The sequence below is a fragment of the Pogoniulus pusillus genome, chromosome 6 (genome assembly GCF_015220805.1).
Source record: "Pogoniulus pusillus isolate bPogPus1 chromosome 6, bPogPus1.pri, whole genome shotgun sequence".
Classification (NCBI taxonomy): Eukaryota; Metazoa; Chordata; class Aves; order Piciformes; family Lybiidae; genus Pogoniulus; species Pogoniulus pusillus.
In genome coordinates this window covers 30,502,378-30,525,325 of record NC_087269.1, presented here as the reverse complement: position 1 = coordinate 30,525,325, position 22,948 = coordinate 30,502,378, and the positions used below count along the sequence as shown (strand labels likewise).

Here is a 22,948-nt window from a genome sequence, read left to right as displayed (position 1 = left end):
GTTCCTCAAAGTGTTTGATTAAATTCTGGCAATACTGAGCATTATATTAATGTTGCTCTAATTAGCACCTTTAGGAAGCTTTATTCAGAAAACCCACCTGACAGTAATCCTGGGTAGAATAAAAACAGTGCAACTAAAGCAAGAGTTTGTGAAATAAGATGGGAAAACAGCTAGAAAGAGCATCTTCAGAAAAAAATGAGCCCTGAACAACTGGAGATAAATCAAACAAGCTTCTCACTTGGAAGGTCCAGAGCTGCCTGTCTGTTCATCGTCCAGAGGCACATACAAAGTGTATTGAGAGTGACTACAACTGGCAGGCACAGAGACTAACAGGCTGGTTTTGCTATTAGTTACTCCTCTAGTGTGAGTAATTAAGGTCCTACACTTCAACTTTTCCACTGTTTTAACACATGAAATTATTCACTTCTCCATTTCTGTTTTAGAACACATCTAACATTGTGTATATTATGTATGTACATGCATATGTGTGTATATGTTTCTGGGTCAGGAACAGTGTGGCCAGTAGGACGAGGTTCTTCTGCCCCTGTACTCAGCACTGCTCAGGCTACACCTTAAGTGCTGTGTCCAGTTCTGGGCTCCTCAATTCAAGAGAGATGTTGAGGTACTGGAAGGTGTTCAGAGAAGGGTGACAAAGCTGGTGAGGGGCCTGGAGCACAGCCCTGTGAGGAGAGGCTGAGGGAGCTGGGGGTGTTTGGCGTGGAGAAGAGGAGGCTCAGGGCTGATCTCATTGCTGTCTGCAGCTAACCTGAAGGGAGGCTGTAGCCAGGTGAGGTTGGTCTCTTCTGCCAGGCAAGCAGCAACAGAACAAGGGGACACAGTCTCAAGTTGTGCCGGAGGAGGTCTAGGCTGGATGTTAGGAGGAAGTTCTTCCCAGAGAGAGTGATTGCATTGGAATGGGCTGCCCAGGGAGGTGGTGGAGTCACCGTGCCTGGAGGTGTTAAAAAAAATGTCTGGATGGGGCATTTGGTGCCATGGTCTGGTTGATTGGACAGGACTGGGTGCTAGGTTGGACTGGATGATGTTGAAGGTCTCTTCCAACCTGGTTGGTTCTAGATTCTCCAAAACCCCTCTTTGGTCAGTTCCCCATTCCATCTGGGCAAGCATTGGGCCCCAGAGCATGGTAAGCCAGAATGATCCCTTCCTGAGCTCATCTGCAAAAGAAGCCTCCTTATTCCAAAGCATTTGTGACCCTTCTGGAGCATGATGAAGGAGCTCAAATGGTTTTCTGTATCTTCTGGGGTGTATCTAGGAATTTTTTTTTTATTATGTCTGTGTCAACATTTCACTGAGAATGAGACTTGCACAAGCCTAAGAGGTGGTGGTGGGGAGGAGAAGCCCTCATGAGAGTGCAGCAAGACAGTGCCTGGCTTGAAGGAAGCATGCTGCTGCCTTATAAAAAGAGGAGCTCACCCCACTTTATTGTACTTCATTATTCCCTACGGATCATTTTGTCTGGTTAACTTTAGCATTTATTTTAATCTCTGTCCCAGCCATTAGAAATCTGATTTGTAAACCATAATAACTTCTTGACTGGGTGACCAGTGTGCTAAAGACCTTGGAAAAGTGGCAGATGATTTCACCCTGTGAAAACATTCATATCACTAAAGGTAACTGATAAATATTGTTTCACAGAACAGAAGCTCTAACACAGGGCAGTAACAGATCATTTCAGGTACAGAACACCATGCCTTAAAAGACATGCAACTGATGCTGTAAAAGGAAGGACTGTATGAGATATGATTCATTCTTACAGCTTACCTCATAAAACACAGCATCAGCTCTATGGGGTTCTAGAGTAAGTAAAGCAAGAGGTTACCAGAAAAAAAGTCAACCCTTAAATTGCAGACAAAGAGCTTCTACCACCAACAGTATTACATCATCAAAATACTTCACAGACACTCAGAAATAAGCTGTACTTCTGTATGTCAGTGAAGCAGCAAATTGAATTCTCATAATATGTTTTGAAAATGAGCCTTGTTAGGTTTGATGAGGTGGAAAAGGTACTGAGATCACTGGTTTGTTCCAATACGTTCAGCACGCTCTCCCTGGATGTCTGCCACGGCTAATCTTCCTAATGGCAGTGTGGCTCCTGCACCCGCTGGGTGGGAAGCTGCATGTCTCAGGTTCAGGGCAGGCTGCTAAATAAGTTCCTCTTTGAGAATGCTAACTCTTTTCTTACGGTATCACAAGTTCTAAAACAGGTATCAGGAAAACCTCAGTATTGCCTTTATGAATTTGGTGATGAACAGAGTGAAATGAAGATGCTATTTTAACCACGCTCAGGCGGGCACATGTGGAGCATGTGCACCAGCCTCACAGAGTTCATTTACAGGCATTTATCAAGGACAAGCCTCAGTCTGTTCAGGCCAAATATTCAAGACATTGAGTCTGTCACACATACTCTGGATTTCTCTGTGTCCAGTTTTGGGCTCCTCAATTCAAGAGAGATGTTGAGATACTGGAACATGTCCAGAGAAGGGCAACAAAGCTGGTGAGAGGCCTGGAGCACAGCCCTGTGAGGAGAGGCTGAGGGAGCTGGGGGTGTGCAGCCTGGAGAAGAGGAGGCTCAGGGCTGACCTCATTGCTGTCTACAACTCCCTGAAGGGAGGCTGTAGCCAGGTGGGGTTGGTCTCTTCTGCCAGGCAAGCAGCAACAGAACAAGGGGACACAGTCTCAAGTTGTGGTGGGGGAGGTCTATGCTGGATGTTAGGAGGAAGTTGTTGTCAGAGAGAATGATTGGCATTGGAATGGGCTGCCCAGGGAGGTGGTGGAGTCGCCGTGCCTGGAGTTATTCAAGCAAAGGCCAGGGCTGGGTGCTAGGTTGGACTGGATGATCTTGGAGGTCTCTTCCAACGTGGTTGATTCTGTGATTCTCCAAACCCCCTCTTTGATCAGTTTCCTGTTCTATCTGGGCAAACAGTGGGCCTCAGAGCATGGTGAGCTGGCATGAGATTCAAAGTTCTATCACAGTAAACATGTGGAGAAAGCCAGGAAAGCTCTGGCCTCACCCTCCTGACAGTTGAACCTGAGGTTCCCACTTCAGGTGCTTTACACAGTTTCCATCTGTGGGCTCACATGTGCTGAGTTAACCAATTTTAAGGTGTTCTGTAGGTTAAAATAAACACTTTCTGTGCCTTTTAAAGCTAAGTTGGAATGCACTGGAGATCCCACAGCACATTTATAATGAGCCCAGGGCAAACTTCCATTTAATTGGCCTCTATTCCAGATGTCTTTGCAAACTACTTTACTTTTTGTCAATGGAATTTCATATAAAGGTACAGAATCTTGGACAGTCAGCATCATTCCCCTTAAACCACATTCCTAATTCCTTGGTTCTGAAAAGCCTGATTTCTTGTCTTGTTTTCTTTCTGTCAGCCTTAGAGAATCTGTACCGGTGGGGTTTGTGCACAGATGCAGATCCCTGTGCTCTGAACTCTGTTTTCTGTTAAAGTATTCCTAGATAGCTCTACTTGAGAGAAGCCTGAAAAGGAAGCCCATGAAGTGAATCTTTTTAACCTAGGTTTCCTTTTATTAATCCTATGTTTCCTTTTTTTCAACCTTGGTTTCCTTTTTATTTTTACAAAGCTTTCCTCTTTTTCTTTGTTTGGTTTGTTTTAACCTATGTTTCCCTTATTTTACCTACATTTCCTTTTCATCTACCTAGGCTTCCTAGTTTTTTTAACCTAGATTTCCTTTTTCATCCTCTGCCTATTACTATTCCACAGTCACAGCCAACAGCCAACCCTGTGCCTGAGCTGTTGTTGAAGTGATTTTTGTACTTCCACCCAGATAGCTCTCTGCTGTCTTTAAACACTCTCATGTGCAAAAATACAAGTTGGGAGGTGAGAGTTCTGTATGTCTCTTAACATGTTGACCTAAAGTAGGGTTGTAGAGATGAGAGGTAAAGAGAGAAAAAGCACATGAGAAAGAAAGGAAAAGGAGAAAAGAAAGGTAAGTATAAGAGAGGTCTGAAAGAGCTGCTTTTTGCCAGTTCATTTCTTCTATCAGAGAGGTCAGGTGAGCCAGAGGGCTTGGGCTGCTTTGCAGCATTGCTGATGGCTATGGCTGTGCTTCATTTGCAGTTACCCATACAGTGAGGACTCCAGCCAGGGAAAGCAGTACATGAACACAAGATGTCCAGCCTGGTGTGACAGGATCCTGATGTCCCACTCAGCCAAGGAGCTCATTCTGAAGGTAAGTAGGGACCTGCAGCCAACTCGGCTCCTCCACACTCTTTATCTTCAGCAAAGGTAGGTAGGGCCGATACACTTCTGCTTGTCCTTGAGTTTTCAGGTACCTATGGCAAAGGCTTGCCAAGCTGGAGACACCAAACCATGCCAACAGTAAACTTCTGTGCCTCCAGTGCTCTCCACCCAGGATGTGGACTTGTCCCTGTTAACGTTTTGGCAGTTACCAAAGCACAAGCTGTCGCAAACACTCCCTTTGGTGTGAGAGCTGCCAGCACTAGCTGCCTGCTGTCTCTGCTGGGCTGATTCTGTACTGGTCTGTGCTCTGCTAAAATGCACAGTGCTGGGAAACTATGCTTGCTTCAAGAAAGTAACAAAAGTCCTCTGTCACACCCTGATCCAGTCCTCTGTCACACCCCTGGTCCCAACCCCTGCACAGCAGCAGAAGTGACAGCACTGCCCTCACTAAGGATTCAGCACAGGTGCCCAGACAAGTAACTAGGGGTGGCAGCTGGGTGATGCTGTTGTATAGCAACGGCTCAAAGTGCACAAGTTACATGTTTTAGATTTAAGTTCTCCCTGTTGCTGATGATGAGAACTGGATTTCCTAAGAATATCTCAGATCCTAGAAGGGCTCTCCCCCAGTTGAAGGCAGAGTCTCCAGCAGGTAGGCTTCTAACTTTTGCACACCACTTAAGTGTCTAAATTTAGACATTCGGTTAGAGCTTTACAAACACGATTGCACAGCAGTTTGGAACATACATTTCCTCTTGGGATTTTGGTGTACAGAGGCAAGGTAAATGTAGCTACATGACCTACATAAAATACAGGAGCCTCCCAGTTGTCCTTTTCTCTCCTCTCTCTTTCCTCCCTACCCTGCTGTGGTTACCTCCTTTTCCTGTGAGCACTAAGCCAGGCCAGCCGGTGAGGTGTGCCAGCTTGCCCTGCCTCTGCATTCGCCTGGGTGCTGGTTCATGGCACTGGAGACCTGTCCTGTTTATGCTGGCTGGCAGTGGTTCTAAAAGAACCGAGAACACACCAGACATCACTCTATGATCTGAGGAGATCCCACTGATGTTACTCTGCTCCAAGCCAGGTTTCTCCTGCTGCCCAGTGCATGGTCATGGGCACGATGAAGGAAGCCCAGCGCAGTGACTCTAAGGTTATCTTGCTGACCAGGCTATAAGACTGCCTCATACATAACAGGTTGACCAAGCAAAACAAACTGTCCAAAGTCACAGGTCATAGAATCATAGAATTATAAAATGGTCCAGGCTGGAAGAGACCTCCAAAAGTCATCCAGTCCAACCCCCGCTGCAGTCAGCAGGGACATCCTCAACTAGACCAGGTTGCCTAGAGCCCTGTTGAGCCTCACCTTGAATACCTCCAGGGATGAGACCCCAGCCACCTGCCTGAGCAACCTGTGTCTGTCTCTATCTTCCTGTAGAACTAAGGCAGTTTAATGGGAGCGAATTGCACAAAACAATCTGTAACCACATTCTGAAATTTCATGCTTTATTTTTCACTGAATGCAACCCTTGAAACTCGCTCTGCTGGAGTTTATCGCTTTGTGTTCCTCATGAGGGTGATGACGATTAGAGTGTTTGCTTTGCAGCGTATATAACTCAGTGAATGGCTGAGAACATTTTTTCCATAGCTGTTCAGATTTGAGCTCAAGGCATTTCCTCACACATTTTAACATCTAAGTGTCTGCACAACATATTGGAGTTTCACCCAAAACAGTAGACAGTGCATCTGCTGCAGCATTTGTGAGCTTCAGAGAAGTGCAGGCTTTGCCATAAAACACTAATGTCAAAATCAGTGTTGCTTCACCTTCTGATAAAGAAACATCATAGGAAAAAGTGAGACTTCACCCAAAATATTACAGATAGTACTTGGCGCCCACAAAATTCCTACAGAACAAAGGATTAAAGCCATGGAAAGAGCAGCCAATGAGGGAAGATGGTTTTTTTCCTACAAGCTGTGAATGAGGAGATAGAAGTGTACACAAAGGCTTGAAGAGTGTAAACAGTACAGAGGGAAAGGAATTCTTTCAGATTATCTAGTGGGATATAACTTGGATATGGGGGGAGGAGGGGTATTAAACAAAGGACAACAAAGTTAGAGCATTAAAGAGGTTTGTAACGGTGAGATCACTTAGCCCAGTTCTTAGTCTCCATTGAACAGAAAGCCAGCCAGTTGGATCATCCCGAGCCTACATTAAAAAAATGCATATCATTTTGTCTCTGCAGCTTTGCATCTGCAAATTAGGAGCATGCAGTTTGGGACACCTCCAGGAACATGTGTGCAGAATTAGAGATACAGATGAGGCCAGACTGATGTGAGTCTGGATCAGTAAAGGAGTTAGCTCAAAACCACAGTGGCCTGTAAAACTCAGTGAAAATATTCAGTGGAGAAGAAAGTTGAAGGGATAGAGAAAAGGGCAAAATGACCTTACAGGGTTTTGTGGTTCTATACAGTGAGCAGGGTTTGCCTTGCCATGAGCATTTATTGCATTGCAGAGACTTGCACTTCAGAGCTTTCAAAGGAACTGTGAAGAAAGTAGAAGCCAGTTTTGATTAACTGATTAAACTGCAACAAATCCTTAAAGTATAAATGAATATGAATTTTTGGCTGTAACTACCTACTGAATATTCTTCTGCAGGTAATTATTTTGCTGTATTAATTTGTCCTGTAGGCAAATAAAGAGTTACTTTTTTCTGTCTTAGCAGTTCTATGTTTTATTTCAAACAGAACTCATTGGTAAATCTGCCTTTCAATCCTCAGTAAAGAAAGGACAGGCTGCAGAAATTGCCACGCTGTGCGGTGTGCTCAGCTACACAGTAGGCATTACAGATTGTACAGACATGGGGCTGTAAACAGCTTTCATGCAACATCATCTATCATGCTATGGTCGGTTACCTCACCATCATGTTATTTTATGCTTCCTGAGCCCTAAAACACCAAAGGTTGCCCACTGCTAGGGAGTTGTGTTGATGCCTGATAGCATGAAGTAATGAATGCTCAGCCAAGTGTATATTGTTTCTGCTTGTGCACCGGTGTAATTTGTTTATCTGTCTAAAGATTATGCAGTTGAAAATCCACAATTTTATGCTGCCTTTGTAAATTATCAAGTCGCTTTTGATGAATGTATCCCCACTTCCGATGCTGGTGGCATTATGATCTTGAAATATTGGAAAGTGCTCATGCATACAATGCAGAAGGTTATGTTTTTATATTTTTGGCAGACAACCGTGCTATAAAGTAAATCTGACCTTAAGCTTCCTTACTGCATTAAAGATAATTCAGTTTTAACTTTATAGTCCTAAATGCTACTGTTTATATAAAAGTTATTGCCCAGTCAAACTTGACTGATTGCAGATGAGAAAGTCTTGACTGCTCCGTACAAAATAAATTAATAGTGCCAAGTAGTTTAAAGCCTGCCTGCAATTGCGCGAGAGGCTCGAGTCTGTGGAGCGCAAGTTTAATTAGCTCGTAGGAATTGTTTAGCATAATAAGGAACCGTCTCACAGGGCAGCGTGTTTGTGTGTGCTAGAGACTCAAAACAGAGTCTCAGAATCACAAATGGCAGAAAGGTGGGCACGGTTTACCGTCCGTTAGTGCTGAAGGAGTCGGTGTGTAAAGTCCGACGTGGAGCAAAATGAGAGCAGCTCACAACAGAGACTGGAGGAATATCATCTCTCAGCTGCTCCTTTTCCTAAAATCACTCCATGCTTTTTTTCAGATGAAGGAAGGTAGAAATGGCTAAAGACTATACTCCTAAACTGTAATTGACTCCTTCATCTCTCTGAACCTTTGAAAAGCACCCATGTGATGAAATCAGATGCCTTTGCAAGGCAACGTGGAGTGCATTTAATTCGAAGAACAACCTAGATCACACCTCATTCAATGACATGTGTGTGTTGTCCTTGGAAAAGGACTGGCCAAAAGTGCAGGCTGCATTTCACTGGCCAAGGGCTGGAATGTCACAGTAGCTGAATCATTGATTTCCTCTGTCCCATGTTACTCACCAGCATCTCTCGAGCTCCCAGAAGCAAGGAGTAGATGCAGTGATTTCAGGAGTTATTTTACATAGGCAAATTGCACAAAGTATTGCAAACAGCACAAATAAAAATCCCTTCTGCACGCTCCTTCTCTGGAGAAGCCAAGCAAAGAGGTGTTCATGTCACTTCATTCAGAAACTTGTTTGAACTATTTACATAAATCCTTGCCCCATTTCAGCGGTCTGGAGAACACTTGAACTGACTAAGTGTTTTGTTGTGCTCTGTCTCTGCTTTTTCCACCAGTCAGAAAATGATGAGAAGATAGTAATATATGACCACATTGGGCCAAATGTCTGCATGGGGGATCACAAGGTAATTGAACATTTTAGTTTGAAATTAAACATTTAAGTTCTAAGTTAAACACTTAAGTTCTAAATTAAACATTTTAGCTCTAATTCTTATTAATGTTATTATTAGGAAGGAATGTGCACTAGATGCTGTTAATTTCATGTTTAAGTCAACTCACTTCTTTGTCCCATTTTCAATTTAAAGCCTAAAAAATGTTTTAAAGTTGAATTCAAGTGAAATCAGGCAGTGCACTGGAGCAGATACTTGTGTGCAGTCAGATGAGAGCGTAGTACCAGATGAGGAGCAGCAGCTGTCTCTGCGCACTGAGGACTGTTTATGTAAAAACAAAAGTATTTTTTACTGGATGATCAAAATTGCTTCTGAAACACTGCTGCAGTTCAACCAGTGCCTCACTGATGATCGCTGAAGTTACAGATTGGCAGTTAAGCTAAAAGTGCCAGTGGTTACAGTGAAGGGCAAGACATGAGCGGCACAAACAGTCTGCTCTGCTGAGGGCACCCGATGGGAAGCTAAGTTAGAAATGGCAGCACAACCAAGTATTTGCTCTCTGTGAAAAGGGCTGGTCAGAGAGCAGGGGGAAACCTCTGGCAGCCTATACAAAAACTACATAAAACCTCAGCTAAAAACATGCAAAGACTTGTAAACTGTATGACAGTGGTGATGTGTCAGTCCTAGAGACAGTGTTAAGGCTGTGGAATGATAACTCAGTGACAGGTAGTGTCTAATTAATTGCATGTGTCTATGCAGGTATACATGTAAATCCAAATTCACAGCTCTGTGCTGTGTGTCCCATCAGGGTCAAAGTACAGTGTTTCTGAGTAAGAATGCACATAAGATACTCAGTCCAGAATCATCCAAGTCAGATTTAAATACAGAAGTTTACTGATGTCTCCAGTAAAGCATAAAATTCTGTGGGTCAGCAGCTGAGGGACTGCCCCATCTCAGAAACTTGATTTCTGCTTCCTTTGTCCCCAGTTTGCTTAACCTGGATTTTTATAGCATGGCCCTTCCAGTGGAGCCAGCTCTGCTAACAGGGACCTGTGCCTGGGACCCAATCCTCCTCCCACAAAAATCAGTGGCAGACTTTTTTCCTTAGATTCCAGTGAGAGCAGAGATCTGTAAGGAGACACTGCAGTGCTCTTGTGCATTCTATAGTTAGGTTAATTCAAGCAGTTGTTGCATCATTTTGGTTGCAGTCATAGAGGAATTTCTGTTGTGTTTAACTACTGACTGTGAAAAAAAGAAAACAAAACAAAGAAGTTTGTTTCAAATGTGTAACTTTTATTTTTCCCTGCCTTGCTGCAGCCTGTGTTCCTGTCCTTTCGAATAGCTGCTGGGGCAGGTAAACCTATTGCAAATGTGCACAAGTGTTGTGTCGTGCAGTGATGTGGTGGTAAATATCATTCTTTTTTTTTTTCCTTCTCGTTTATATTTTCTACATCATTTCCCCTGTGTTTATTTTTTTTCTTTTTTTCTTTTTTCTTTTTTTTTTTTTAATTAAAAAAAAACAAAACAAAACAACAAAACCAATGCCAATTCTGCAACAGGAAAAAGATGCCTGCGGAACGAGAAGCTGTTCCGCGGCAGCACGCTGTAGCCCGAGGGAAGGACCGCGCCTGTCACCACACACACCACCACACACCCCCCGCAGCAACCAGTGTCGATCTCCAGCCCCGAGTGCCACACTTCTACCTGCTGGTCCTACACTATGCTTCAGCATCTGGACTCTTTTGTCTGAGAGAAGCCTCACATACCTCACTGTCTTGTATGTTCATGTGACATCAAGTAGAAACGTGGAATTATTTTTTATATATGCATATATATATATACACACATATATATATATATGTCACGGTTCTGTTGCCAAAACTCTAAATAGACAGCAGAGATGTTATGTATTTTAGATTCACAACTTACAAAAAAACCTTTTAAATAAGTGTTTTGTCAATGTGGAAAAAGCTACTCCAGCATATTACAAACTTTTAAAGGTGTCATGCCTGACATTATTTACCTTTACCACTTCGGGGTTTTGTACATTGGACTGTATAGATAAGAGATATTGATGGTTTTAAATGGTATTTTCTTTGTTGACCAAGGCTTATGGTTTGTGGTTTTAGTTTTTAGCTTTTTGTTTGTTTGTTTGTTTGTTTTGTTTTCATTTTTAAATGATTTTTTTTTCCTTCATGTTATTTACTATTACTGCCATGTTACATGGTTTTTGAATCACACAGCAGCTGCTTTCTTATACATACGTATATATATATATATGTGTGTGTATATATATGTATGTATGTGTATATATACACAGATATATAAATAATTTATAAACCTGACCAAAACTTAGGCTAAATATACTTTCCAATATGAATGCTTGAGAGTGCCATATCCAGCAGTTAGTGTTGGGAGTCCTAGCAGGGTTAGTTAGCGTACATCGACACCAACATTTATATAACAGCTGATATATAGCAGTGGCCATCCTGGATAAGAGATATATAGCATACTATATAGCACATATATTAGCAGTCTCACTTTGTTACTCCTATAATCCCTTCTTTCTATGTGATACTAAGGATTGAATGTGAAGTTCTTTAGCTAGGTTTGGGTGTAACTTTCCAGAATTTTGTAAACCGTTTTTGTCAAGTCTTTTGTTACTGTTTTATGGTGCCAAGTATCCTATATCGAAACCGTAACGATGTGGGAGAGAGGAAAACGGGTGTGGGCTGCAGGTAGCAAACTGTACTGGACACAGGTTGTGTCTGTACAGGGTTAAAGACAAAAAAAAAAAGAGAGGACTGTAAATTTTCCTGGCGAGTAGCAGAGTGCAGCCTACAATATCATCTTGTTAACAACGTTTTTCTCCCACCACTAAATACAACATTAAAAGGTGATTAGGGAGTCTGTTGATGAAACACAAATGTATGTTTTATTGATTTAATTTAGAACACTACAGAGTTCATGGACTGCGTGATGGCATTAGATTGATGCTTGATTTTGGTATAAATCACTACCGTTGGAGATGATTTGATGTCCGCTTGCAGAGTGGTTTCTCAGCAGCACAACCGGGGCCTGATGCCCAGTCCCGTGCCCAAGGGTGTCTGCAGCTCTGTATTATTGTTGTGCCATGTTGCATTATAACCACACAGTAACTCTATTTAAGCCAACTCAACTCATGGTAACTTCGAAGGCCTTTAGAAATGAGTGCTCTGGTTCTCAAGCAATAAAACTAAACATGGTGAATATGCCTGTCTCTGTCTCTTCAGCTCGGGGCATCGGGGGCGGTAGGGATATTATTAAACTGTCGCATTTCTTATTAACGAGATGCTTTTTAATCTCCTGCCAGTTAAGAGAGTTATTTTTCACCTGGCTAACACAGCTCAGTTCCGGCGTTAACCAAAGTAGAAACCAGGGAAAGGTGTTCGGAGTTTGTCCCGGCATGCTACGGCCAGAGCCACACCACTTTGCTGAGCTGTTGGGGGATGCTGGCCCCCGGCATTCAGTAAAACGCCGCCACAACCGCCCCCCCCCCGTCACTGCTTCCCGGTGCCTTCGCAGCCCGAGCTGTGCCCCACCCGCAGGGAGCTCGGCAGCAGGGGTTCCCGGTCCTGGCCCACCGGCAGGAGCTGGTTGCACAGCGGACCTGTCGCGGCCATTTGTTGAACGAACCTCGGGTTTAAGCCACAGAAATGGATAAAATGCCACTTTAGGAGAAACCATCGAAGTTATCCCGGGGCGGGGGAGGCTCATACGGGGACGCAGGATGCTCCCGGGGCATTCCCGCTACAAAAGACCAACGAGCGGAACTTTCCGCCGGGTACGGTCAGGTTCTCTTCAGCTGAATCCGCTGCTTTGAGGCGCTGCGGGGGCCCAGCCACATCGTCTGTAGAACCCCTCACAGCTGGGCACAGAGCTGCGCTCCCGGGGGCACACCTGGCAGACATGGCGCAGGTGTGAGTAACCCAGCTTGCGAGCGCGGCCGGGACTTTGTCCTACGATTTTCCCGTAGGAGCCGGCAAACAGGCTTCGGATCGTCGCTGAGATCCCAACGCCCTGTCCTGGTACGTTCAAAGCCGAGGCGAAGATTAATTTCTAAACTTGGTTTACTCCGCCTGTAGCCGTGGCACAACACGAGCGGGGGCTCGTCAAGCCAGGGCTCTCGGTGAGCAGGAGTTCGCAGAACGCCATGCCCCTTCCCCGGCCGAGGAGCCGCTCCGCGCTGAGAGAGGCAAATGAAAGGCGAACGGAGCGCAGGGCACTGGGCATCCGCACTTGGACCCCAGCGGGGAGCGGCATCGGCTGTGCGGCCGGGAAGGGACAGGACGCTCGGGGCGGCTCCCTGGTGATGGTGGGGCCCCAGCAGCCGCACAGAGAGCCAGAGCCGATCCCGCAACTTTGCGGCCTCTTCTCGCAAAGTGAACGTTGGTGCGGGTCGGGGCCGGGGCCGGGACCCAAGCCCCGGCACGGCCACCGGGCAGGGGCGGCAGGCGCCAGGCGGAGGGGGCGCCAGGCGGAGGGGCCGCCCGGGACGTGGCTCCGGTACCACACCGAGCCTCCGGGCAGGGGCGGTCAGGCCGCGACCGTCCGTGGTGTGGGAAGTTCGCGAGCGCTGGGCCGGCCCGGGGCTATGGGAGGCGGCTGCAGGACGATGCGCACAGCGGGACGTGAGGCACTGGCGTGGCCGCTGCCCGGGCTGCTCTGGCTGCCGCGGAGGTCGCGTCCCTCTGCCGAGCCAGGAAAGCGAGACCGGGCCATGGTGTGGTTGCGGCTTTGGCTTAGGCTGGGAGCAGTAGCTGAGGTGCGAAAAGAACGCCTCGTTCATTTAAAAGTAACAAGAGGGGTGAAAGTGCAGCTTCACAACCAAGCTGGCTTACATTCAGCAGGCCCCAAATACGCCCGAATGAAGAAAACAGTTTCGGGCACTTGCGAGGTACCTGGGTCACGCTACGGGCAGTCGGGAGCACAAGCCGCAGGTGCCCCGACGCTGCTTGGCGTGTGCGGACCGGGAAAGCTGTTCAGGAAGGGAAGGGAGACGCTGCTTGCAGCACTCCGAGGGCTCAGCTCTCCGAAATCGTGTTTGAGCTCAATTTGCAGCGGCCACTGTCCCAGCCCGGTCTCCCCCATCCCGGGAATGGATCACGTAACCTGCCGTTAGGCACCAAAAACGCCTTCGGTGGCAGGGACCGGGTCGGCGTCGGGCCCGCACACGGCAATCTCGGGCTGCCCGTTTAGCCCTGCATATGTCTGCGTGCCGGGGCGGGGAGCCCGGCCCGCGGATTCCCCGGCGCCAGCCGCTCTACGCCTGCACTCGGGGCCTCAAGCGCAGGGGTCTCCTGGCTCAGCCCGCCGGGCCCCAGCGCGTCTTTTTCCTGTCCCGAAGCGACGGCTTGGCCAGCGGGCTGTGCGCCGCACTCCGGCAGCGAGGCGAGGGCAGGCCCGGCGGCGGAGAGGCTCAGGTGCGTGTCTGGACGGGCCCGGGGAGACCGGACGGCGAACCGACCTACCAGCGCCGACTCGCCGCGATCCCCGGCTCAGAGGGAACTGAGGAGACGTCGGAGTGAGGCGATGGCAGGAGGCCATCGCCTGTTCGTTTCCGGCAAGTGGGGCAGGCGACAGTGGACACAAAGTGAGGGCCCCCGAGCCTGGTGAAGCGAAAAGCAAATTGCCTCGCAACAGGTCCAGTGCAGCCCGCGCCCCTCGTCCGCCTTCTGGCCACAGCCGGCGGAGGGGAGTCGAAGTCTCTCAGGGGCTCGGCTGGCCCGGGTCACAAAACGGGTAATGCAGGGAGAGACTCGCTAAAGCAGAAGCTTGTTAAATAATTTATTGATTTATACAAAGTCTTTCCAACCGGTGTGGAGACATTATTCGATCCCAATGTAAAATCAAACGTCCATTTTTTTTCTCGTGCTTTTTTGGGTTGTTTTCTCTTTTGATATTATTAAGCATAAAATCCAGAGGCAGGAGAAATCAAACCGCCAAAACACTGAGTACAGGGAGGGCAAAAAAACAGCCGTTTTTACACTAGAAATATACATCACAAAATCTGAAATTTACTATATACAAAGTGGCTGAGCTTGGATTTGGCGACCCATACAAAACGTAACAAAATCTGATTGTTAGAAGCAGGAAATTGGCAAGAAGGCTAAAAGAAAAGGGACAGGAAACCTTAGAGGGACACGAAATAAAACCCAGAAAGTTGGAAAAATTCCTCTGCAATTTACATCGATGAGAAGGAAAATAATTTCATAACTTATTCTGTAAAAAATATATACATTTCACATACATCTCAGGCTGTACAACACACCACTTTGCACATCCAGATAGAGCTGGCCCCGGTCGCGGTGCCCAGCACAGCGGCTCGCCCGCTGCCGGTGCCGCACCCTCACAAGGTGTCCGAGCTGGTGCTGCAGGGGCTGACAAGGGACAGGTTTGTGGGTTTGTGCTTTTTCAATAGCCTCGTGATTTTTTCGTCGTCTGAGTTGGGGTCCAGGGGCTTGTTGTACTCGTCATCATCCTCATTGTCCGAGCTCTCCTTCAGCTTCTCTGTCTCCGAGTCATGCTTCTTTTTTGCTGAGGCCATCTCCGCCGCGTGCCGCTTCCGCCACTTGGTCCGTCTGTTCTGGAACCAGACCTGTGCACCGACACCGGGCACAGTTCAACCTCAGCCCAGCCACGGTGCCGCACCCACCCCCTGCGCCCACCCGCCCGGCGAGGAGACCGGCTGCGGCCGTCCCTTCGCGCACCGCGGAACCCGGGCAGCCCCGGGGAGGGGGCTGTGGTGCAAACATGGGTCACTCGCCCCGCTCCACCGCCGGGGATGTGGCCAGCCAGAGCTGTGCAATAGGAAAAGCAGCAGTTTCACAAAGAAATCACCTGTTCAAAAGCGGAATGCGGTGGCCAGAAAAAATAACTATTTTGGGCTGCCAGTGCACTTAGGGTGCACCTGACGTGTCTAATAAAAACCGTGGGGTTATGCAAGGAAAGGTCAATTACTGCACAGTATCTCTGTTAAAATTTGACCCACTGAAAGAAATCACCTGCGAGGAGCTTTTTTGTTTCGGGATTTGTTTTGAGTTTCTTATTTTAATCCATACATTAGATCCATTTTTCTAAAATCGTTTGCAGCACAAAGAACTCTAAAAAGATATAATTCTTAGGTGGAAACTGGTCTAAAATCTATCCTATATCGAAATGTAGTTTAAATTATTTTAAAAATTAAATCCGGATAGGGTTTGTACAGTTTAGTGGGCTCCGGTAACTACTGCAAAAGCACGAATCGTCCCCGCGGACCTACCTTGACTTGGCTCTCGGTCATCCCTAACGAGTAGGCGAGACGGGCTCTTTCCGGTCCTGCCAAGTATTTCGTCTGTTCGAAGGTTTTCTCCAAAGCAAAAATCTGTTGCCCAGAGAAAGTCGGTCGCGAGTGTTTCTTCTTGCCGTCCTTGTCCAAAACCATCCCCGTCTGAGCTGAAAGCGGAGGAGAAACGGCTTCGTCAGTCACGGGGTCTGCACCCGAGGTCCGAGCCCGGAGCCGGGAGCGGGCCGCGGAGAGCTTGTCTCGGGTGCCCGCTGCCGCTGGCTCCCGAGCAGCGTTAGGATCGGGGACATCCCGGAGAGCGGCGGCAGGCCCAGGTGGCGGGGTAGAGGTGACTGGCATCAGGCCGCACTCGGGCTTGCTGTCGGACACCGCGGCCACGGCCTCTGCCGGGCCGTCCGACCCGTCTAGCATGTTCGCCCGGGGTTCTGGGCCTCTCTGGCTCCCGGTGGGCCGGAGGGGCTGTCCCGAACCTCCCGCCGGGCCCGACCCGGCGCTGCCCTCTGGGAAGGCCCCCGAGCGCTCTTCCCGCGCCCCACCGTAACTGGCCGCACTTACCGGGACAGGCGAGCCGGGGATCCCTCCAGGGAGAGCCTTGCACCACTCCTGGCCAGAAAATGGGCGGCCGGCCCGGCAGCTCCGCCAGCGGCTTCGGGTAGCGGGAGACGGCGGCGGGGTTGAAGTACATCCCGGCCGAGGCCGCCAGCCCGTTAATGCGGGGCAGCCCGCCTAGAAGGTTGCTGGCGGATCCCACGGGCCGCCCCAGGATGTCACTTATTCCATGCGGCGTCCCCAAGGGGAGCTGCGTGTTGAGTCCGCCTAGGGTCGGCGCCTTGAAGCCGGAGGGGTTCTGCAGGGCGTAGGGGAAGAGGGAGGTCTTCATCTCGGCCATGTTGTGCAGCGCGGCCAGCGGCGTACTGCTGAGGACGAACGCGCTTTGGCGATTAGCATCCATCTGCCCCACCGCTAACATTTGTGGTCATCAATGAGCGCGGGTCCTTCTCCAACCACACCGGCAGCTGCTCTGCGGTACCCCCGCGCCGAGAGCGCCGGCGGGACGCTGCCTCCTCCGCTCGCAGGTTCAAAGCGCCAGCAAGTACCAAAGTTTGCCAAGAGGAGGAAATCCCAGGCGCAACTCTGCCCGCCCCCTCAGCTCGGCGGCGCGCACCGCGCACTTCCAGACTGGGCAGTGGTGAAAGCCAAGTCGAGGCAGATCAGCAAACCGGCAGAGAGGGAGTCCCGGGAGAAGAGCCCCCGCCAGCGGGGGGGCTCTGGCAGGGTGCGGCTGCAGCTCCCGCTCTCCGCGCGGGATCGGGCGGGCAGGGCGGGAAAACGAGCCCGAGCCGGGTCCGCAGGGTGGGCACCACTGAGCTGCGTTCCGCGGACGCGCGTCCCGGCGGCAGCAGAGGGGAACCTCCGCGCCGCACCCCGGGGCGCAGATAACCGCGCGGGCACCTGCGAGCTCCGCGCCCATTGGGCAGCCGCCTCCCCGCGCCGTCGGCGCCGCCCAATCGGCGGACGGCGAGCGCCCCCACCCCGACACGTCACGGCCGGGCCCGGCGGCCCCCGGGCGCCGTGGGAGCGCGCGGGGCCGCACGTGGCCGCGCTACGGCCGAGGGGACCCGCGCGGGTCGCGCCCCGCCCGCTGAGGCCACTTCACCGCGCTGCGCGCCGTCCCCCCCCGCCGCCGGTCCCCTGCCTCGGCAGCTGGCGCTTCAGGAGCCTGCCGCACTGTCTCACCAACTGCGACGGGCCCTTCCCGATGGCGCTCGGCTGGGCGGTGAGACGCAACCCTGAGCCCGAAACGGCCCGGCCTGGAGGATCTGTCTTGCAGGCGGGCCGAGACGAGGTGCGGGAAGACAGCGGCTTCTTCGCCCCGGGGCTACCGGGCGGGAGGAGCCGAGCGTTCGCCCGACCCAGTTACCGTTCTGTCGGGTAATAACTTCTGTCTCCATCTGCGCGGCAGCCCTTCCCATCTCGTTAGAGCCGAACGTTTAAAGCACGGTTATCAAAGTAATCTCATGTCCTAAGAATAACGGTGCCGCGCGCCTTGCTGTGTTGCCGATTTTGGGATACACCGGCAGCTTTCGAGACCCGACGGGGAGACGTGACGTCGGCCTTATATGGGGCAAATAGGCGCATAGGCTCTTTTATCACCGTGAAGTTCGTTCGGGCAAACAAAACTACCACCGGTACTCTGCTCATCGAAAGTGCGCTTTCGCCTCAAGACAAGAAAGAATCCGGTTAGCAGGTTCTTACAGAAAACAGTTCTAGAAATGGGGTTTACCCTCCGTTCTTCGCCCTGCGACCGCTGTCTGCTGCGGCTTTGATGCGCTGCTAACCCGGGAAAATACTAAGCGAAACAAGCAAGGAACTAAAACTTCCCAGGGTGTTCCCCAATAAACACGAATGGACTTCACCGTCTCCGAATAAAGCTGGAATGTGTGGTGCTTATGGGTGTCGTGATATCCGCCGCTGGAACCGTTTGCAGGTGAGTGAAGGGCTTCGTTTTACCCGGAACAACGGCCCTGACGTCAATGTAAGTTTGGGAATTAATTACTGGGGCTCGATCAATGCTCTTTATTTTCAATCGCTGCGGCCTGACGTGAGATAACAGTTTGCGTGTCGTGTTGTGTGCATGCCGGTAAACTGCTTCCCGTATAACCATGAGCTCAGAGCTAATAACGACTCCTCGCCCTTTTACCTTCCTGTGACCAACGACAGCAGCACCGACAGCAGAACAGGTCGGTCCTGTTCCGCTTAGCCCAGGCTCAATTCTGCAATGCCTCCGTATAGCGGGCAGGAGCTGGAGACAGCCACGGGCTCTCCCCTCCTCCGGCACAGCTAAGGCTCACGGAACCACGGGAGTGGAAGGCGGCCAGGCAGGGGGGCGCGACTGGCCTCCGGCGAGCTGCAGCTGCCGGTTGCTGTGACGGCTCGGGCGGGCAGAGGGCCCGGCGCACCGCCCTGCCCAGGAGTTGTCTCGGTCTCTGCCTGTGCTGTCCCCGGTCGCACACCGCCACGATTCTGCTGGGGCGGTCTCTGGTCGTTCCCTTGCTGCCGCCTTCCCCACCCCCGATGGCGATGCTCGCGGCAGTGGAGCGCAAGCCAGGACAGACGCGCGTCCTCCTGAACGCCGCACACGCCGCACCGCCCGCCCGATTGGTGCTGTTTTGGTTGTAGGTGGTTTTTTTTTTGTGTATGTTTGTTTGTTTTTTCCCGTTGTTGTTTGGGGTTTTTTTGTTTGTTTGGGTTTTTCTCCGCCCTCGAATGCCAGCTCCGCAGCAGTGACCGTTTCGGCTCGGTAACGAGCGGGAAGCCTCTCCGCCTGCACGGGCACGGCACACCAGTGTTTCCCCGAAAAGGAGGACCCGTTGAGAATCCACTCTTGTCCGGGACCCATGGAACAAGGTAAGAGCCGCGACCTCCGCTATCCCTGTCTCGGCAGCGCACTACCGACCACCGCGGCGCGCCTCAGCCGTTCCGGCGGGCTTGTTCTCTGCCGCTACGCTGTGTCGACGGGGAGGGTGGTGTGGGAGCAGGGTGCTCAGCCCGACGGCCCGCTGAGGGGCAGCGAGGAGCGCCCTTTACTCCTGGAGACACTGGAATGTCCGTACCCGTGTCCCGTCTCTGTGAGGCTCCTACAAGGGCGCTTCGCGGCTCCGACCGCAGCCAAGATCGCGCAGACGCTGGGAGTTCGTTATTTCGGCTGCCGCTGGCGCCAGCCGTGGCTACGTGTTTCTCCGTCGTCCTTCTGTCCCGGAGCTCCGACCCGGCTGTGCCGGTCTCGAGGGACAGATCCGTGTCAGCCTGCCGCTCCCGTCCTCTGGGTTAAACAGTCATCTGGAAGTGTGATCTGAGACTGAGTGTTGTGTCTGTCACCTGCGACGCGCGTCGCACGCTAACGGTGTGTTTGTCTTGCTCGCTGACTTCCCTGCAATCTGATGCTGCTATTTTTCCAGGTGCAATGATGTGAGTTTATCGCTGTAGACACCCTCTCCCTCCGCGTGATTAAAGTGCTTTTGTGTCTTTTTTTTTTTTCCGGCCCTCTGATGAGAAGGTGGCACTGGAGGAGGCTTCTCGCCGTCTTCCGCGGGAACCATGAGCAGGCATCGCCTGGGCTCGTCTCTGCTCCGCTTCCCGGTGATGTTGGGTCCGCTCTCGAAGAGACACCCGCAGTGCAGCCTCAGGAGGCTGCCAGGATGCTCCAGACCCAAGCCCTCCCGAAGTCCCCGGCAAACCTCATTTCGGCTGCTCAGGCCGTACCGCTTGCGAACCGCGCAGCGGCAGGGCAGTCTCCGGGGCGGCGGAGGTGCGTATGCACCGTGGGCTCCACCGGTCCCGGACCAGCGTCCAGAGGCGCCTGCCAGCCGCTTCTTTCGCCCTGGGTGTCCTCAGTAAAGTAAATCCGGGCTTCGCCGCCTGCGAAACGGGCCGGCTTGGAGACCACTCTGCCCGGCAGGGTGCTGGAGCTGCCTGCTGCCGGTGATAGGGGGCATCATAGTACGCTGAGCTCGCTGCCTGCGGACAGAGGAATTTAGGGTGGCAGTAACCCCGTCTGAGACGTTGCTGACTATATGCGCGCTCCACTGCTGACAAATGCCTTTGGCCAGGCTAGCCTGGCCGAGTGGCCGCGCCCGGGCCCCTCCGTTGCACCACCACTTCAGTGACGGCCCGCTCCCGGGGCGCTCGAAGTGGCCGTGGCGCGGCGCGTTGCTGTCCCGCGAGCTCGGCTGCTCCTGCCCCGCTGTGCTCTCCCGCATCAGCCCCCCGCCTGCCGCTGCCGCCGCCCCGTGGCGGGCTGACGGCGACCCCTGGCGGTCGCGAGCGGCAGTCGACGGGGCCCGGTGTGCGGAGCTTCCCCGTCCCTTCCTCGCCCTCCCGGCGGTGCCCGTTCTTGTCGGGCCGCCGCCGCGCCTCTCTCGCACGGGGGACGGAAGCGCAGACGTCGCGCCCCTCCTCCCGTCCCGGTTGCCGCATTCCTGGGAGCGAGAGCGTTGCGGCGAGTGCCGGGCGGTGAGAAGCAGCACGTGGCCGTCGCGCTAAGTGATCCGGACGAAGACCGACAGCAGGGTTCAGGGCCATGCTGAAGGGTACGCCTGCGGCGGCGCGGCTTGTGAGGGTGTTTGGAGGTTGGGCTGAGGATGCATTTCCACCACTTAGAATCAGTGAGCATTTTGGTTTGCCCCGGACACGGGTAGACGTCCTTACAAAGGACGTGGGAGCAAATCCGAGACCAGCGACATCGGATTCTGCTGGGACTGGAACATTTTGCCACCCTCTAAATGAAATCTTAGGAGTACGTTGTCCAGTATTGAGTTCTACATAACGAAGGACTAAATACATGTGCTGTTTAACCTCACGGCCCCCCCTTTGGTCATGCATGCAGTCGAAGGACCTCCCGGAGCTTTTTGCAGCTGAAGGCGTCTTAAAGGCTCTGTGCCGAAAACAAAGCACGGAGGTAAAAGTGTTTCACACGTGCTAGGTGTAAATGCCTGTGCCTCTGAGCAGCTTCGCACTCTGCGGAGGAGCCAGGCATGCAGGACATGAAAGCGTCCCCACTGTGAAGCACATCATTCCACAGTGCAGCTGTATATAACCCTGTCAGAGCGACTGGGAGAGGGGAGCTTGGGGGGCTCTGCACACAGGCTGGCTGCCTGGATTGTTCTGAAGCTGAAGATGGGAGAGGAGCTGGGGAAGGAAAATGGTAGGTTAGTGACAAAAGAGGAGAGAAATGCATGTTGAGGCCCGGCAATCATGCTGTTGTTCTGATTATATGGATGCTGCTTCTTTACAGCACACCTAAAGGAGATCCTTGAGTTAAAAAACAAGGAACTTTTTGGGCTAATAATGCTCAAAGTAATTTTGGACTAGATAATCTCTGTTAAAGGATCTTCACAGGATGATGTATGTTTTAGGAAAGGCCATATTTAATATTTTTCATTATGATCCTTGGCACAAAAAGTAAGAATATGCTAATGGTGCAGAGCTGAGAGTCCTCATCAGTGTAGAGTGGCACACAAAGGAAACGATGACCTTGAGAACAGTGTAACAGAAATGAGAAGAAACAAGAAAATGCAGACATGAAGTTATTGCCTTAGAATGTGGTATTGCACATTGAGCAAAATACAAGGCATTTCGAAGTATTTCACACAGCTGTGGCAGAGTTTAGGCTTTTGCATTTAAGAGATTTGCAGAATATTTTTTTACCCATAGGCTTGAAATTGCAGATTTCTGTGATGGAGCATGGCCAGCCTTCTGGGCAGAGATGACCACTCTAGGTCTTCTGCAAACTAGGGTGGAGTTCATTTATATGTAGAATTCTAACGCTACCTTTATTTTTGTGAGGCTGGAAGGAATCTTGCCCTAAATCTTGTATCATTCTCCAGCTTAACAATAAATCGTTTGCGTCTCAGTGCCAAAAGGTAGTTATCTCCAGTGGTGTTCAAGGCCAGAATTCCTAGCTGTAAAATTTGTTGCCTTGCATCCTTTGCCAGTGATATTTGAGAACTGATTCTAGTAAAGAAACTCATTTGCTCTTACAGACGAGGGATGCAGTTCATCTTGCACAGAGTTTAGCCTCTGTCCTGTGCTGTAAACCTAAGAACACCGTAACAAAGGATTACTGTTTCATGACCCCCCCCTTCTGCACCGCCACAGGGTTAGGAAACACCTCTGCGTTCTGAGGGTGCCATCGCAAAGTGTTCAACACTTCTGTATGAATTCCTTGGTCTTCTTTGGATTTTAAGCAACAAGTTTTCAAAGCCCTGGAAAACATGAGTTATATTTAAGGAAAGTATTTGACACGAAGTCACCAAGCGTTACTGAAAATATGGCTATTCGTTGGTGGCAAACAGCATGGGCGTCATTATTTGTGTCTTTCTAGGAAAGAAAGTGAAACTGCTTTTGCAGGTGAAACTTCTAAGAGATTTATGATACGAAGTTACCAGCATTGGTGTTGCTTTCTCTTTTGTGTCTCACGAAAGGCACTTAATGATGACAGGATGGGCAGTGTTCTCTTGGCTTAGTGTCCTTTCCAAAACGAAGAGCGTTTGTCC

The 22,948-nt window shown here is 50.6% G+C and overlaps 2 protein-coding genes across 3 annotated transcripts in view; one reads left to right on the top strand and one right to left on the bottom strand.

Moving 5' to 3' along the window:
* INPP5A (inositol polyphosphate-5-phosphatase A) overlaps positions 1 to 10,361 on the top strand; it is a 276,814-nt gene extending 266,453 nt beyond the window's left edge. Inside the window, exons 13-16 of one of the 2 annotated variants that reach the window (XM_064145101.1) lie at positions 4,104 to 4,215; positions 8,516 to 8,584; positions 9,887 to 9,923; positions 10,129 to 10,361. In XM_064145101.1, the coding sequence (XP_064001171.1) occupies positions 4,104 to 4,215; positions 8,516 to 8,584; positions 9,887 to 9,923; positions 10,129 to 10,178 (268 nt within the window). In that variant the 3' untranslated portion in view covers positions 10,179 to 10,361. Of the gene's footprint in view, positions 1 to 4,103; positions 4,216 to 8,515; positions 8,585 to 9,886; positions 9,975 to 10,128 lie in introns of both variants that reach the window. The other variant, XM_064145102.1, reaches the window with a different exon arrangement.
* A 4,020-nt stretch (positions 10,362 to 14,381) lies between these two features.
* Positions 14,382 to 17,312, bottom strand: NKX6-2 (NK6 homeobox 2). Its single transcript, XM_064145100.1, has 3 exons — positions 16,449 to 17,312; positions 15,870 to 16,042; positions 14,382 to 15,206 (listed from the first exon to the last, which is right to left on the bottom strand). Exons 1-3 carry the CDS (start codon positions 16,861 to 16,863, stop codon positions 14,958 to 14,960), a joined length of 837 nt encoding a protein of 278 aa, XP_064001170.1. The 5' UTR covers positions 16,864 to 17,312; the 3' UTR covers positions 14,382 to 14,957.
* Between the last annotated feature and the right edge of the window lie 5,636 nt (positions 17,313 to 22,948).

Bases quoted from the DNA above. Each gene is read 5' to 3' on its own strand.
- NKX6-2 (XM_064145100.1), bottom strand. From the start codon at position 16,863: ATGTTAGCGGTGGGGCAGATGGATGCTAATCGCCAAAGCGCGTTCGTC. The intron at 16,043-16,448 runs GTAAGTGCGGCC...CTCCGCTTTCAG, and splicing joins TCCCCGGCTCGCCTGTCCCG to CTCAGACGGGGATGGTTTTG. The intron at 15,207-15,869 runs GTAGGTCCGCGG...GTCGGTGCACAG, and splicing joins TGACCGAGAGCCAAGTCAAG to GTCTGGTTCCAGAACAGACG.